The sequence below is a fragment of the Mustelus asterias genome, chromosome 22 (assembly GCF_964213995.1).
Source record: "Mustelus asterias chromosome 22, sMusAst1.hap1.1, whole genome shotgun sequence".
Taxonomy (NCBI): domain Eukaryota; kingdom Metazoa; phylum Chordata; class Chondrichthyes; order Carcharhiniformes; family Triakidae; genus Mustelus; species Mustelus asterias.
The window spans coordinates 61,638,565-61,654,650 of NC_135822.1; the positions used below are offsets into that span (position 1 = coordinate 61,638,565).

Consider the following 16,086-nt stretch of genomic DNA (forward strand, 5'->3'; position numbering starts at 1 on the left):
AGAACATTAGCCGAGTGTCTGGATCAATAGCCTAGCATTAATGCCACTAGGCCATCACCTTCCCAGATGCTGTCAGAGGTCTTCATTTCAACAGCGTTAGGATGCAATGAGGAGGAAGGGTATATTGAGCAGTGTACATGTGACACTGAAGGAACAAAAGGCAAGGCTAGTTCATGTGGGCACTGATCATAGTCAAGCCAGTGATTGTGTAATATACTGCTCAGAGTGCCAGCTTCCCTTGATCTTTTGTCTGATGTGGTTTGTCTCATTTGTTTTGTTCCAACAGATGAAGTCTGCCGGTACTGTTGATCAGAATTTATTTACTGACACCTACTGTAAGGTATGCAGTGCCCAGCTGATCTCAGAGTCTCAGAGAGTGGCACATTATGAGGTAAGATGTTAGCTGTTTACTTGAATATGTACGTTTCATTTCAATACCACCTTCTTTTCTCAAAGAATTATAATTAGCCAAGAAGCTTGAGAGGAAGCTGAAGATAATGGCCGGAATTCTATCGCCACGGGAATCGGAGCGGGCGAGGGGCGGACAATGGGAAGGTCCGTTGACCTCGGGTGGGATTTTACGGGACGAGCAAGGCCGTAAAATCCCACCCATTGCGTTCTTTTGGATTTCGTCATTTCTGTTAAGGAGCGTAGAAATAGAGATAATAGGAGGAGGAGGAGGCCATTCGACCCTTTGAATCTGCTCTGCCATTCAACATGATCCTGGCCGATCCTCTATCTCATTGCTATTGTCCCACACTGTCCCCGTACCCCTTGACACCTTTTAAAGTCTAGAATCATGGGATCCCTACAGTGCAGAAAGAGGCCATGCAGCCCATTGAGCCTGCACCGATAATGATCCAATCCAGGCTCTAACCCGTAACCCCACGTATTTACCCTGCTAATCTCTCTGACACAGAGGGGCAATTGAGCATGGACAATCAATCTAATCCGCACATCTTTGGACTGTGGGAGGAAACTGGAGCACCCGGAGGAAACCCACGCAGACACAGGGAGAATGTGCAAACTCCACACTTGTCTGAGGTCCCTTGACAGCCAAGTCTCAGTAAGTCTGTGATTTTTGGAAATGCCCACAATCTAATTTTCTCCCTGAAATGCATACTATTTACATCCATTTGAATGCAACTATAGTTAACTATGAAGACACTTGCTGGTCAATTGAATCTGCATGACAAAGCCACTTTTTAACTATGCTTTGCACTTTTCTACTGGTACTTACACTCATAAGCCTTTCCTTCAATTTTGACGGAGCTGAAAGATTGTGCAAGGTTACAGGGATAAGGCAGGGCAGTGGGACGAGGTTGAATGCTCCTTCAGAGGGCCACTGCAGACTTGATGGGCCGAATGGCTTCCTTTCGCAAAGTAAAGGTTCTGTGGTGATCAAGGCTATTACTGGCATCAGTGGGTTTTCCAATAGGAATCCCTCTAGTTTAATATGTTTAGAAAAGATTGTCGCCAGCAGGTCAGGCTGCAGAGGAGGTGATCTGTACCAACCGACTAAGATCGTGCTCTCAAATCTGTTAACCAAGGTGGCCAGACCACCATTAATAATCAACTAGCATGTGCAGGTACTTCTCTTGGCAGTGGAAGCAGGTGGCATGGTGGCACAGTGGTTAGCGCTGCTACCTCACAGTGCCAGGGACCCAGGTTCGATTCTTGGCTTGGGTCACTGTCTGTACAAAGTCTGCGCCTTCTCCCCGTGTCTGCGCGGGTTTCCTCCTGATGTTCCCCTCACAGTCAGAAAGATGCGCTGGTTCGCTGCATTGGCCGTGCTGAATTCTCCCTCTGTGTACCCGAACAGACGTCGGAGTGTGACGACTAGGGGATTTTCACAGTAACTTCAATGCAGTGTTAACGTAAGCCTATTTGTGACACTAATAAAAAAAAAGTTGAAGTTGGGAGCAGAAACTGGATTGGATGTGAATGGATGAAGGATCATAACATTAGATTCCTTTAGCAATGTCATGCTTTAGTGGCAACACTGTCATAAAGGATGGTGCTATGGGGTGGCACTATCAACATGTTGCATTGCACCATCGTCATATCAGCAGCAATCAACGAGGCACTTCAATTCTTTCCTTCATTTTCTTCCTGGTGCTCCGTCACTTCATTTTCAGCAAAGGTTTTCACCGGATGTCTTATCTATTTTTGGACATCATCCACTATCCGTTCCTCTTTAAATGACACCTAAAGCTTGTCCTGGTCCCAGTGCCATTATGCATTTGCAACTGTTCAGATCTTCACCTGGAGCTGTGCAAGTGAGTCACCCTCTGCAAGTTGGTTGCAAACAGTCCATACAAGTGATGGCAAAACTAACCAATTGCCATTTCACCTGAAACCTTCCCAATCTGGGTTTGCGATTTTTTTTTGTTTTGGTATGGGCTATGTGGATGTGTGACATTGGTGTACCTTTAAGAAGTGTTTTTTTTTTAAATCATGTTCTCTGCAGTTGTAAACAAACTTTTTCAGTTTGTTTTTCTCATTGTTGCTGGGTGTCTGCATGAATCTTTTTATTGCTGCTTAAACAGGGGTTTGTTTATTTTTATTGGGATGTATGTTTATGACTCTGCATTATTGGGAGAAAACCTGGTTGGCAGGTCAGGTTCTTTGGAGTTCTTTCGTTTTCAGTTTGAGCTGCTGTTTAGTTTGAGTTTTATTTTTAGAAGGGGCATCGAACTGAAAAGAGGCTCTCTCCCTGGTTTTGGAAATTCTGCTGGCCATCTGAAAGCAAGGTCTTGCCTTTGTGAAGGGGGAAATCAGCTGTTGGTGGCTTGTTAGAGTCCCTGGTGTTTTGGGAAGCTGTTCTGACTTCAAATTGTTCTGAGTCTATCCAGAGAGCTGCAGACTTCATCCAAAGGACCCATGCCCAGTATTAAGTGCGCATTAGTCTTTGCTGTGGTAAACCTGTGAAAAGGGTCTTTTGTCTAAGGGATTGGTTTGATTGGAACACATTAGATATATTTGTTAACACAGAGATGTTATTTAACCAGTTACCATCCTGACCAGAACTGTCCAAAGGCGCAACTCCGGCAGTCATCCTCATCCTTCGCTCTGGAGTCCCCACCTGCGGAGAAAAATCAGTTTACGCAAACTACCCTTCCAGTTATGAATTTTGCCTCAGTCGAATTTTGCCGTACTGCAAATTTTCAGGAAATGACACCATCCTGTTAAATTGGGATGGCATTATACATTATAGTGGTTGTTCTGTTTCTGGTTTGTAATTCGTAAAAGTTCTTGCGAATTTTCCTACTATACATGTTAAATATATTCTTAAATAAACTTTGTTTGATAAAAGCTCCCTAGTGGGTCATTTGAATCATACCTGAAGTGAAACATCTCATGCTTATCCCAGCCAAATTCAAGAGGCAAAACTTATGATCCAGGTGGGCTCCATCAAATACTTTGGAGTTTCTGACCTGAGCCATAATAAGTGTGTGTTGTCAGGGAGATCCCCTGACTGAGTGATCGTTGTCATTATTTACATTGATTTCAGTGGATGCTGAGCCATTTTGTGGCTATTTGCAGTCTTGGTGGAACCCATTGAAGTTGCAGAAGTGGTGGTACTATTGTACCACTTTAATAACTCCAAGAGTCGGCCGTAAAGGAACAGTGCTTTATTGCACAAAATACAGTAAAGCAAAACCACAAGCCTGTGGTGAAGACAAACATGTCCCAACTGGGACAAAGGAATAATGGACCCATTCAGGGGCCTGCTTTATACAGGGCTCAGTGTGCGAGCTCCACCTGGTGAGTTAATTTCCAATCACCAGGGAGCTCATATTCAATTAGTTCAACAGGAAGGTCAACCAGTGATTTCCCCATGCAAGTCCTGGGGCTGCGGGGGGGGGGGGGGTTGGTGGTTATCACAACTGTATAACTATTTGGCCAACGGTGACATAGTTTGTGGACAGACGCAGATGAAAATCCTCTGTTCTGCATGTTGTTCACCAAATACTGAACATCTGCTGTGCAGAGAAAAAGCTTCAGATCCCACATTACGCTGGTGTAGTTTCTCACTATCCCAAACATCATAAACGCTGTGGCGTGCTTATCATGCCTGTCACACCAGCGTGAAGAAGGTAGAAAGCAAATATTATTTAAACGGAAAAGGGACTGTTCAGCATATAATTATCTGCAGGCAGTGAGTTTAGGACTGCAATTTACTCCTTTGATTCTGCTGATGTTCATAAAGTCTAGTATCAGCATAAACACTTGATCGAATTATGCCCATGAGGTGCACCTAACATCATAAATATACCATTGTGTATTCAAATTGGGTATGGAAGAGAGAAACAGTATAACATTTAATGATCACTTAATAGAATTGCAGGGTACATGGAGGCAATCTTCTGTCTTGAGGTTAGCTGGTAGTATTAATTATGAAGGTAGTAGTGATAAACTCAATGGGCATTGCATGCTTGTTTGATATCAAGATACCAGTTAGTGCCTTGTTCGGTTAAGCCCACTGTATTTTTCCGCTGCTCTTCAAACTGAAGACAAAAGCCTACTAGACCTATTTCAGGCCAGGAGTAGAGTCAAGTTCAAACCGTGTGCCGCAGTACAAATTGGCCTAAATCTTTCAATTGTGATCTGCAACAAGTTGAACCTCCAAGGCCCCTCTTTGTAACCGCAGCAAATTATTCGAAGGAGGCACTGTCCCAGTTGCCAGTGGTTGACACAATGGGAGTGGGGAACAGATGAACAGGAGTAGACCGTTCTGCCCATTGAGCCTGCTCTGCTATTCAATACAATAATGCTTGATCGGACACATCAATGTCTTTTGCACACACTATCCACATTCTGTCCCCATAACCCTTTACATCATTTTAAATCAGAAATCTATCCATGTCCGCCTCAAACATACTCAATGACTGAGCTTCCACAGCCCGCTGGGGTAGGGAATTCCAAAGATTCACCACCCTCTGCACAAATAAATTTCTCCTCGTCTCAGTCCTAGGGGACTTTCACATTAACTTGTTAATGTAAGTCTACTGGTGACACTAATAAATAAACTTTAAAATGTGGTATCCCCATTATTTTGAAATGATATCTCCTGGTTCTGGACTCCCCAACCAAGGGAAACATCTTACTTGCATTTATCCTGTCTGTTCCTTTAAGTATTTTGGCTTCAATGAGATCACCTCTCATTGTTTGAAGCTCTAGCGATGGTGAGACTGCCTTATTTAGAGAGATTGGGCATACAGGCCCTGTTTGCCCAATCTCTCTAAATAAGCCAGTCTCACCATCCCCTAAGTAGAATAGTATGGAAGGGAATTTCATCATGAGAGAGCCAACAGAAGGGTAACAGTGGTGGAAGGGAAGGGAAAACATGACTTACAATGATCATAAAAACATTGCAGTTGAGTTCTTCAAACTTTAGATAGAATTATACAAGTAATAACTTTTTTCTGAAGTGCAGTGTAACACATTGCCCTAGGCCTCAACCACATGTCAATACTTTGAGGAGATCTCAAAGGAAGGGACAAAGAAAAAGTAAGTTTTTATTTATTAGTGTCACAATTAGGCTTACATTAACACTGCAATGAGGTTACTGTGAAAATCCCCTATTCTCCATACTCCGGCGCCTGTTCGGGTACACTGAGGGAGAATTTAGCATGGCCAATTTACCTAACCAGCACGTCTTTCAGACTGTGGGAGGAAATCAGAGCACCCGGACAAAACCCACGCAGGCATGGGGAGAACGTGCAGACTCTGCACAGAAAGTGACCCAAGCTGGGAATTGAACCCCGGTCCCTGGCACTGTGAGGCAGCAGTGCTAACCACTGCGCCACCGTGCCACCATGTATGAGCATAGATTAGCAACTAACATAAGATGAACCCAAAAATCTTAAAAACATGCAAAGAATCGGAGTAGTCAAAGGAAGGGAAAGTCTGATTAAGGACCAAAGATTAAATTTTCTTGTGGAGGCAGAGGGTATTTGCATTCATCTTCCATTGAGAGGAGGGTGCTGCAAGCATAACCGTGAGAGAGGAAACAGCAGAAAAATTAAAAATAGATCAAGAGGAGGGACTTGAAAGGTTGGCAAAGCCAGCCAATCCAGGTGGAATGAATCCAAGTTTACTTTGGAAAGTAAGGGTTGAACTTGCAGAGGCTATGACCACAATCTACCAATCCCTTTTGGGTATGGTTGTAATGGTGTGAGAGGACTACAAATTTTTTTTATTCATTCGTGGGACATGGGCTTTGTTGACTGGCTAGCATTTATTGCCCATTCCTAGTTGCCCTTAGTGAGCAGCTTGCTAAGCCATTTCAGAGGACAGTTTGAGAGTCAACCACATTGTTGTGGTTCTGGAGTCACATGTAGGTCAGACCTGGCAAGGACAGCAGATTTCCTTCCCTAAAGGGCATCAGTAAACCAGATGGATTTATCCAACAATCGACAATGGTTTCATGGTCACCGGTAGATTCTTAATTCCAGATACTTTTTATTGAATTCAAGTTCCACCAGCTGCCGTGATGGGATTCGAACCTGGGTCCCCAGAACATTAGCTGATTTTCTGCATTAATAGTCTAGCAATGATACCACGAGGCCATTGCCTCCTCTTGAGTGGTGAAGCCTTGTTGAAAAATGGGATGAGGAATAAATTTACAGCAATTTACCCAGGCCAGGCATCTTACGGGAAACATTCAGAACCTATAACCCAGGACAGTTAGCTCGGATGGTTAGAGTCGTGACAATAATATCAGTGTGGCTTCAGTCCCTGCACCTACTGAGGTAATTCATGGAATCTGCCTTTTCTATGTGCCTCATTGTGATGATGTGGAGATGCCGGCGTTGGACTGGGGTAAACACAGTAAGAAGTTTAACAACACCAGGTTAAAGTCCAACAGGTTTATTTGGTAGCAAAAGCCACACAAGCTTTCGGAGCTGCAAGCCCCTTCTTCAGGTGAGTGGGAATTCTGTTCACAAACAGAGCATATAAAGACACAAACTCAATTTACATGAATAATGATTGGAATGCGAATACTTACAACTAATCAAGTCTTTAAGAAACAAAACAATGTGAGTGGAGAGAGCATCAAGACAGGCTAAAAAGATGTGTATTCTCTCCAGACAAGACAGCCAGTGAAACTCTGTGGGAGTTACAAATAGTGTGACATGAACCCAATATCCCGGTTGAGGCCGTCCTCGTGTGTGCGGAACTTGGCTATCAGTTTCTGCTCAGCGACTCTGCGCCGTCGTGTGTCGCGAAGGCCGCCTTGGAGGACGCTTACCCGAATATCAGAGGCCGAATGCCCGTGACCGCTGAAGTGCTCCCCAACAGGAAGAGAACAGTCTTGCCTGGTGATTGTCGAGCGGTGTTCATTCATCCGTTGTCGCAGCGTCTGCATAGTTTCCCCAATGTACCATGCCTCGGGACATCCTTTCTTGCAGCGTATCAGGTAGACAACGTTGGCCAAGTTGCAAGAGTATGTACCGTGTACCTGGTGGATGGTGTTCTCACGTGAGATGATGGCATCTGTGTCGATGATCCGGCACGTCTTGCAGAGGTTGCTGTGGCAGGGTTGTGTGGTGTCATGGTCACTGTTCTCCTGAAGGCTGGGTAGTTTGCTGCGGACAATGGTCTGTTTGAGGTTGTGCGGTTGTTTGAAGGCAAGGTGTGGGGATGGCCTTGGCGAGATGTTCGTCTTCATCAATGACATGTTGAAGGCTCCGGAGGAGATGCCGTAGCTTCTCCGCTCCGGGGAAGTACTGGACAACGAAGGGTACTCTGTCCACTGTGTCCCGTGTTTGTCTTCTGAGAAGGTCGGTGCGGTTTTTCGCTGTGGCGCGTTGGAACTGTTGATCAATGAGTCGAGCGCCATATCCTGTTCTTATGAGGGCATCTTTCAGCGTCTGGAGGTGTCTGTTGCGATCCTCCTCATCCGAGCAGATCCTGTGTATATGGAGGGCTTGTCCGTAGGGGATGGCTTCTTTAACGTGTTTAGGGTGGAAGCTGGAGAAGTGGAGCATCGTGAGGTTATCCGTGGGCTTGCGGTACAGTGAGGTGCTGAGGTGAGCGTCCTTAATGGAGATGCGTGTGTCCAAGAATGCAACCGATTCTGGAGAGTAGTCCATGGTGAGTCTGATGGTGGGATGGAACTTGTTGCTGTCATCAGAGAGTTGTTTCAGTGATTGTTCAGCATGAGTCCAAAGGAAGAAAATGTCATCGATGTATCTAGTGTATAGCATCGGTTGAAGGTCCCGGGCGGTGAAGAAGTCTTGTTCGAACCTGTGCATGAAGATGTTGGCATATTGAGGTGCGAATCTGGTCCCCATGGCTGTTCCGTGTGTCTGGATGAAGAACTGGTTGTTGAAGGTGAAGATATTGTGGTCTAGGATGAAGCGGATGAGATGTAAAATTGCATCTGGAAACTGCCAGTCCCGAGGCATGGTACATTGGGGAAACTATGCAGACGCTGCGACAACGGATGAATGAACACCGCTCGACAATCACCAGGCAAGACTGTTCTCTTCCTGTTGGGGAGCACTTCAGCGGTCACAGGCATTCGGCCTCTGATATTCGGGTAAGCGTTCTCCAAGGCGGCCTTCGCGACACACGACAGCGCAGAGTCGCTGAGCAGAAACTGATTGCCAAGTTCCGCACACACGAGGACGGCATCAACCACGATATTGGGTTCATGTCACACTATTTGTAACCCCCACAGTTGCGTGGACCTGCAGAGTTTCACTGGCTGTCTTGTCTGGAGACAATACACATCTTTTTAGCCTGTCTTGATGCTCTCTCCACTCACATTGTTTTGTTTCTTAAAGACTTGATTAGTTGTAAGTATTCGCATTCCAACCATTATTCATGTAAATTGAGTTTGTGTCTTTATATGCTCTGTTTGTGAACAGAATTCCCACTCACCTGAAGAAAGGGCTTGCAGCTTGTGTGGCTTTTGCTACCAAATAAACCTGTTGGACTTTAACCTGGTGTTGTTAAACTTCTTACTGTGTTTACCTCATTGTGATATCATGGTATCGTGGAGAGACAGAGATGTTTGGATTAGCAATCCGCAAACAACCAAGGATATGACGTAAAGAGAGAGAAAGAGAATCCAGGACAAAACGGGTAGAAAAGTGTGGGCTGCACAATGGCACAGTGGTTAGCACTGCTGCCTCACAGCGCCAGGGATCCGGGTTCAATTCCAGGTCACTGTCTGTCTGGAGTTTGCACATTCTCCCCGTGTCTGCACATTCTCCCCGTGTCTGCATGGGTTTCCTCCGGGTGCTCTGGTTTCCTCCCACACCGTCCAAAGGTGCACGGGTTAGGTTGATGGGCCATGCTAAAGTGACCCTAGTGTCAGGGCATTAGCGGGGTAAATATGTGGGGTTATGGGGATAGAGCCTGGGTGGGATTGTGGTCAGTGCAGATTCGATGGGCTGAATGGCATCCTTCTGCACTGTAGGGATTCTATGATTCTATGAAATAAACGAAAGTTAGCATGGATTTGTCAAACGTAAATTTGGACTGATCAGGTGGGCAAGTGGAATTGAACCTACAGGACTGTAAGTTGATGTATTTAGGGAGGTCAAACAAGGCAGGGACACTGAGAGTTGTAGAAGAAATGAGGGGCTTTGGAATGAATGTCCACACATGCTGTGAAGGGAGCAGGACAGGTTGATAAGATAGTTAAGAAGGCATACAGAATGAGCCGTGGCATAGAATATAAAAGCAGGGAGGTTATGCTGGAACTGTGTAAATCATTGGTTAGGCGACTACTCGAGAATTGTGTGCAGTTCTGGCCACCTTATTACAGAAAGGATGTAATTGCATTAGTGAAGTCACAGAGGAGATTTACGAGAAGATCGTCAGGACTGAAAATTTGCAGCTATGAGGGAAGATTGGATCGGCTGGCGTCGTTCTCCTTGGAACAGAGGAGACTGAGGGGAAATTTGATTGAGTTGTACAAAATCGTGAAGGGCCTGGATACAGTGGATGTGAATGACCTCTTTACTTCAGCAGAGAGGTCAGTGGTGAGAGGGCACAGATTTAAAGTAATTGATAGCAAGATTAGAGGGGAGAGAGAATCATAGTATCACTACAGTGCAGAAGGATGCCGTTCAGCCCATCAAGCTTGCACTAACCCCACGTCTTTACCCTGCTAGTCCCCCCTGGCACGAAGGGGCAATTTACCATGGCCAATCCACCTAACCCGCACATCTTTGGAGGTGTGGGAGGAAGTCAGAACACCTAGAGGAAAGCCATGCAGACATGAGGTAAACATGCAGACTCTGCATAAACTGCGACCCAAGCCGGGAATTGAACCTGGGTCCCTGGTGCCGTGAGGCAGCAGTGCTAACCACTGTGCCACACCTTCTTCACCCAGAGGGTTGTGAGGGTCTGGAACTCCCTGCCTGGAATGCTGGTAGAGGCAGTAATCCTTAATTTATTTAAAAGCTTGTCTGGTTATGCACCTGAAGTGCTGTAACCAGCCAGGCTACGGACCAAATGCTGGAAAGTGGGCTTAGATTGTGTGGCTCGTTTGTTGGCTGGCACAGGCATGACAGGCCGAGTGGCCTCCTTGTATGCTGTAAACTTTCTATGATTTTAAATCCTGTTTGACCAACTTGATTAAGGTCTTTGAAAGTCAACAAATACCCTCATCAACTGTCTTCAAAGGGTGTTTGACAAATTGCTACATAGATTTGTTACTTAAAATCCATAGAATTAAAAGCATTATGCAAAAGTGGGCCATGGGTTCGGTGTAGCCATCGTGAACAGTTGTTTTTTCTCGACTGAGGAAGAATATACAGTGGTGCTATCCATGGGTCAGTGATAGGACTACTGCTCTTTTAGGTAATGCATCAATGATTTGGACTTGGCAAAACATCAGCATTTGCAGATGATGGGGAACTTGGAAATGTAATTAGGCAGATAGGAACAGTGTGCTTAGAACCGTTGAAGCAGTGCAGTGAAGAAGAAGGCCATTTGGCCCATCAAATCTGCACTGACTCTCTGAAAGACGATCCATCCACTGTCCCACCCCTCTGCACTCAGCTGCAGAGTCTACCCCCTTCTGGCCCTCATACTTTGAGGGCGAATATTTTGGAGAAGGTGTAGAAGAGACTGGTTAAGAGATTAGGGACTTCAGTTATGTGGCGAAGTTGGGATTGCTCTTATCGGAACACAGAAGGTTGAGAGGAGATTTGATGGAAGTGTTCAAAGTCATGAAAGGTTTTGATGGAATAAATTCGGAGCAATTGTTTGAGCAGTAAAAGCATTGTTGACTGGAGGACACACTCACTTAAGGTAATTAGTAAATTAAGCAGTGGCAAAATGAGGATTTTGCTTGCACAGCAGCTGGTTCCGATCTAGAATACACGATCTGGAAGCAGATTCAGCATGGAGAATCAGAGGAGAATTGGATGAATACTCAATGTGAAAAGATTTACAGGGTGATTGGAAAAGATCTGGGGGCAGGGAGTAATTGGATGGTTCAATCAAAAATCTGCTGGTGATATGATGGGCGGGATTTTGCGGCTCGTTCGGGCGAGACCGGAAATTCCCGCCCGAGGTCAAGGGAGCTTTCTGTTGTCGGACCCTCGCCCACGCCGATTCCGTGAGGTGGTAGTGTTTCAGCCGATTGTATTGAGTGGCCTCCTTATAAAACTATGATTCAGATATGTCATCTGTTTACCACTGCTGCCTCACAGCGCCAGGGACCCGGGTTCGATTCCAGCTTTGGGTGACCGCCTGTGCAGAGTCTGCACGTCCTCCCCTTATCTGCTTGGGTTTCCTCCGGGTGCTCCGGTTTCCTCCCACAGTCCAAACGACGTGCTGGTTAAGTGCATTGGCCATGCTAAATACTCCCTCGGTGTACCGAACAGGTGTCAGAGTGTGGCAACTAGGGGATTTTCACAGTAACTTCATTGCAGTGTTAATGTAAGCCTACATGTGACACTAATAAATAAACTTAAATTTAAATTGGAATGATGGATTAATTTGTCAATGACCTTAATTTTCCAGCCCTTCCTGCCGGTGGGATCTTCCTGACCCACCGATAGGCACCCTCCCTCCCTTCCCCCCCCCACCCCTTCCCAGCACTGGTTCCCCGGTGACGTGGCCAGCAAGCAAGGCAAGTGGCCGTCAACTTGTGTGGGACTGGACGATTCTGCCAGCGGCCACCAAAACACTGTACATGGGAGAGGAGACTGGAAAATCCCAGCCAAAGTCTCCAGCTGACAGGACCCAACCTGGCGTGTGGTGGAGCAGGAAATATCTTTGTTCTTTGAGTCCACACACGCAGCAAGTTCCATCTCATTTTTACAAAGGCCAGGTATTTCTTTCTGATGCTGGAGTGATTCTTTTGTGCAAGTCACTGCAGAATATTCCAGTTAAACCGGCAGAGGTGTCAAAAGAGGGCAGTTTCACACCCCCTAGTCGGCAAAGGTGCACACTGAAGGCAAGAATAAAAAATCAAATCTAACAGAAAAGAAAAGAACACATTTAACATAGAACAATGATACATTAAGGTTCAATACAGAATAGCTACAGTGCACAGGAATTCAAGCCAAAATATTCTCGAACAATGGAAAGTTCATTCCTTTATGAATTTATGATAAAATCAGATACCAAATCTCCCAGTCCTGACACTTCCCTTTAACATGGCACGGTAGCACAGTGGCTGCCTCACACTGCTGCCTCACACTGCTGCCTCACAGCGACCTGGGTTAGTTTCCTGGCTTGGGTGACTGTCTGTGTGGAGTCTGCAAGTTCTCCCCGTGCCTGCGTGGGTTTCCTCCGGGTGCTCTGGTTTCCTCCCACAGTCCGAAAGACATGCTGGTCAGATGCATTCTCGCTCAGTGTACCCGAACAGGCGTCGGATTGTGGCGACTCGGGGATTTTCACAGTAACTTCATTGCAGTGTTAATGAAAGCCTACTTGTGACACGAATAATAAACGTTAAACTTGTAAAGTCAGATGTAGAAAATACAGCAAACCCCCAAGTTGATAAGAAACTGGGGAATTCTGAGACTAATGGATTTGATGACATGTTATCAGTCATGTCCAGTAAATCCCAATACCAACTCTTTGCCTTTTCGACTCCAATGTTTGTGCTGCCAATGGTAATAATGCAATCTCGTTTGCCTTTCATGTTTTATACCATCTTTGCAATTAATTGAACAGTTTCCATTCCCATTCCTTTTTGATTTAGAACATCAGACCTTTTGGGAAAAGAGAAGCCCATTAAACTTTCAGAGACTGGCTTCAACATCAATAACATCCTTCCTGGCATATTCCAAAAACCCATCTGTCTTCAACGCATTCACTTGTCTCTTGATGCTTTTTAACTGGTCCACTTCATTGGTCCTCTTGTAACTAAACAATCAGACATAAAAATAATTGGAACGGAAAAGTTCTTCAGAAAAATTGTTTTTTTTAAATAGCCCAGAATTACATCAAATCCCCACTGTCTTAATCTGCACAAATTTTGCATCTGTGCCAGATGCTAATTAATCTACCCAGACAGACATATTCTTTCTGAATCGTAAAGATAAAAAAAGAACTAACTTGCATTCAAATAATGCTTTTCATGACCTTGGGGGCTCCCTCAGCATTTCACAGCCAACAAAGTACTTTTCAGTTGCAGTCACAGTCGTGGTGAAGCAGGACAGCCAATCCACACACAGCAGAATCCTACAAGAGAGATAAAAGTCCAGGTAAACTGATGTTGACGGAGTGATAAATATTAATCTGCACATTGGGAGAACTCCCTTGCTCTTGTTCAGTTGAAACGAGCGTACTCTGCTGTTAACGAAATCAAACACTGACCGCAATTTTTTGACTTGAAGTGAGCTTCAGAAGCTCCTTCCACGGTGCCGCACTGAAGATGACAACTGCTCACAGCTAATAATGGCTCCCTCTAACATCAATGCAATTCTTCCTGTCCTTCTCCCATCAAATATCCAGCAGAGACCCTGCCCATTGAAGGAGAATGGCCAACCAGACGACGTAATTGAAGGTGTGCAGAGAGTGAGTCGATGATCTGAGAGTGCTGATGAAAGGGAGAGAGAGAGAACTCATTGACCTGGAGTGTTAACTCTTGCTTCTCCCTTCACAGAGACTGCTAGACTAACTGAATGTTTCCAGCTAATCCTGTTCTTATTTCAGATTTCCAATGACCACAACATTCGTGATGGCTTTGTTATTTTTAAGTAGAACCAGAGGGGATCTCTTATGTTCACCTAAGGGAGCCGATATATTCTCCATTTTGATGTCACATCTGACAGTGTGGCACTCCCTCAGAACTGTGTGAGCGTGCCAGCCTTATTTTGTCTTGTGCTCTCGGCTGGAGTTCTTGCAGACAAGACGTTATGAAATTCTGTGTGAATCCGACTACAAATATCTGCAAGGCATTTTCAGAATAAATCTGAACAAGAGAAGTCCTGTATTTCTAAAGAATACATCCCAATGTTCGGGCTGTCACATGCTCTCATTTAGACTGCAGATTTTACTTCAGGTTGCCACTTGCGACGGTGCAGCCCTTGCATGTTCACCCAGAATTATGTACACGCTACGCAGAGTGTCTCTGGAAAAATCACATTAATTCCAGCCTCTAACATTTCTTTAAATAAACTGAGTCTGCTTGCTGTTTTCTATTTCTCATCTGAAGGAAAGGACCCCATTCTCATCTTTTTCCTTCTGTCAGGAGACTGCCTACAACACCTTTAATCAGGCAATTAAGGTGGGCTGTTAGAAGATGAACTCCCGATTAGGGGCCAAATTGATGGGCCAATGAGGGAGCCCCTTGCTTTGCACTTAACCAGGACTGTCAGTTCCTCTGGAACTCCTAGTGTGGACTGCTAACTGAAAGCACTCTGTATGCTGTTGTCCGACTCGTAAATAAAGGGATTTTTGTGAAGGGACTTCTGCCTCCGAGGACTTATTACACCGTCTGGCTTTTTTGAGAGCTGGCGATTTGTAAATATTGTGAAACAGAAGATGTCACAATTATGGTGGGTTGTGTTGATCAGAGAGTCTTTTTCCTATCCACTTTTGTCCGTATGCTTATGTCAGCTTTCTCAGATCAGATATCGGAGGAGATGTTCGTCTGCAATCCTGCTCCAAAATTGGGAAGACCAGATGAATGAGGCCACCCCCCCCATTCTGCCAAGTCTCTACCCCAATGGTGATCTCATAGAATCATAGAATCCTACAGTGCAGAAAGAGGCCATTCGGCCCATCGAGTCTGCACCAACCACAATCCCACCCAGGCCCTATCCACATATCCACCCACTAACCCCTCTAACCTATGCATCCCGGGACACTAAGGGGCAATTTAGAATGGCCAATCAACCTAGCCCACACATCTTTGGACTGTGGGAGGAAACCGGAGCACCCGGAGGAAACGCACGCAGACACAGGGAGAATGTGCAAACTCCACACAGACAGCGACCCGAGCCGGGATTCGAACCCAGGTCCCTGCAGCTGTGAAGCAGCAGTGCTAACCACTGTGCTACCGTGCCATCTCTGTCCTAAACTCACATAGAATCCCTACAATGCAGAAGGAGGCCATTCGGCCCATCGAGTCTGCATCGACCACAATCCCATCAGGCCCTATTCCCGTAACCCCACATATTTACCCAGCTAATCCCCTGACACTATGGTTAATTTAGCATAGCCAATCAACCTAACCCGCACATCTTTGGACTGTGGGAGGAAACCCACGCACACACATGGGAAGAACATGCAAACTCCACACAGACAGTGACCCGAGGCTGGAATTGAACCCAGGTCCCCGGCACTGTGAGGCAGCAGTGCTAACCACTGTGCCACCGTGCCGCCCCCAAAGAATACATCACCTATTATTGGAGGTGACACCTGAGACTATCTTTCTTTAAAGTAAATGTAAACCAAATGTTTCCCCTTGTGAGGCAAGCTCGAGTTCACAGGTATAGGTTGAGAGGGGGTAGATTTAAAACTGAGATGAGGAGGAACTACTATTCGCAGGGGGTGGTAAATTTGTGGAACTCGCTGCCCCATAGCGCGGTGGAGCCTGAATCATTAAATGGTTTCAAGAAGGGGATGGATATATTTCTGATTTTTAAAAACGGG

The 16,086-nt window shown here is 45.5% G+C and overlaps 1 protein-coding gene across 1 annotated transcript in view; it reads left to right on the forward strand.

The window, feature by feature from the left end:
* Positions 1-286: 286 nt before the first annotated feature.
* The window catches only part of LOC144509714 (zinc finger matrin-type protein 4-like), a 151,573-nt gene continuing 135,773 nt past the window's right edge, over positions 287-16,086 (forward strand). Inside the window, exon 1 of the mRNA XM_078238495.1 lies at positions 287-391. Coding sequence (XP_078094621.1) covers positions 287-391 — 105 coding nt within the window. The remainder of the gene's footprint in view (positions 392-16,086) is intronic.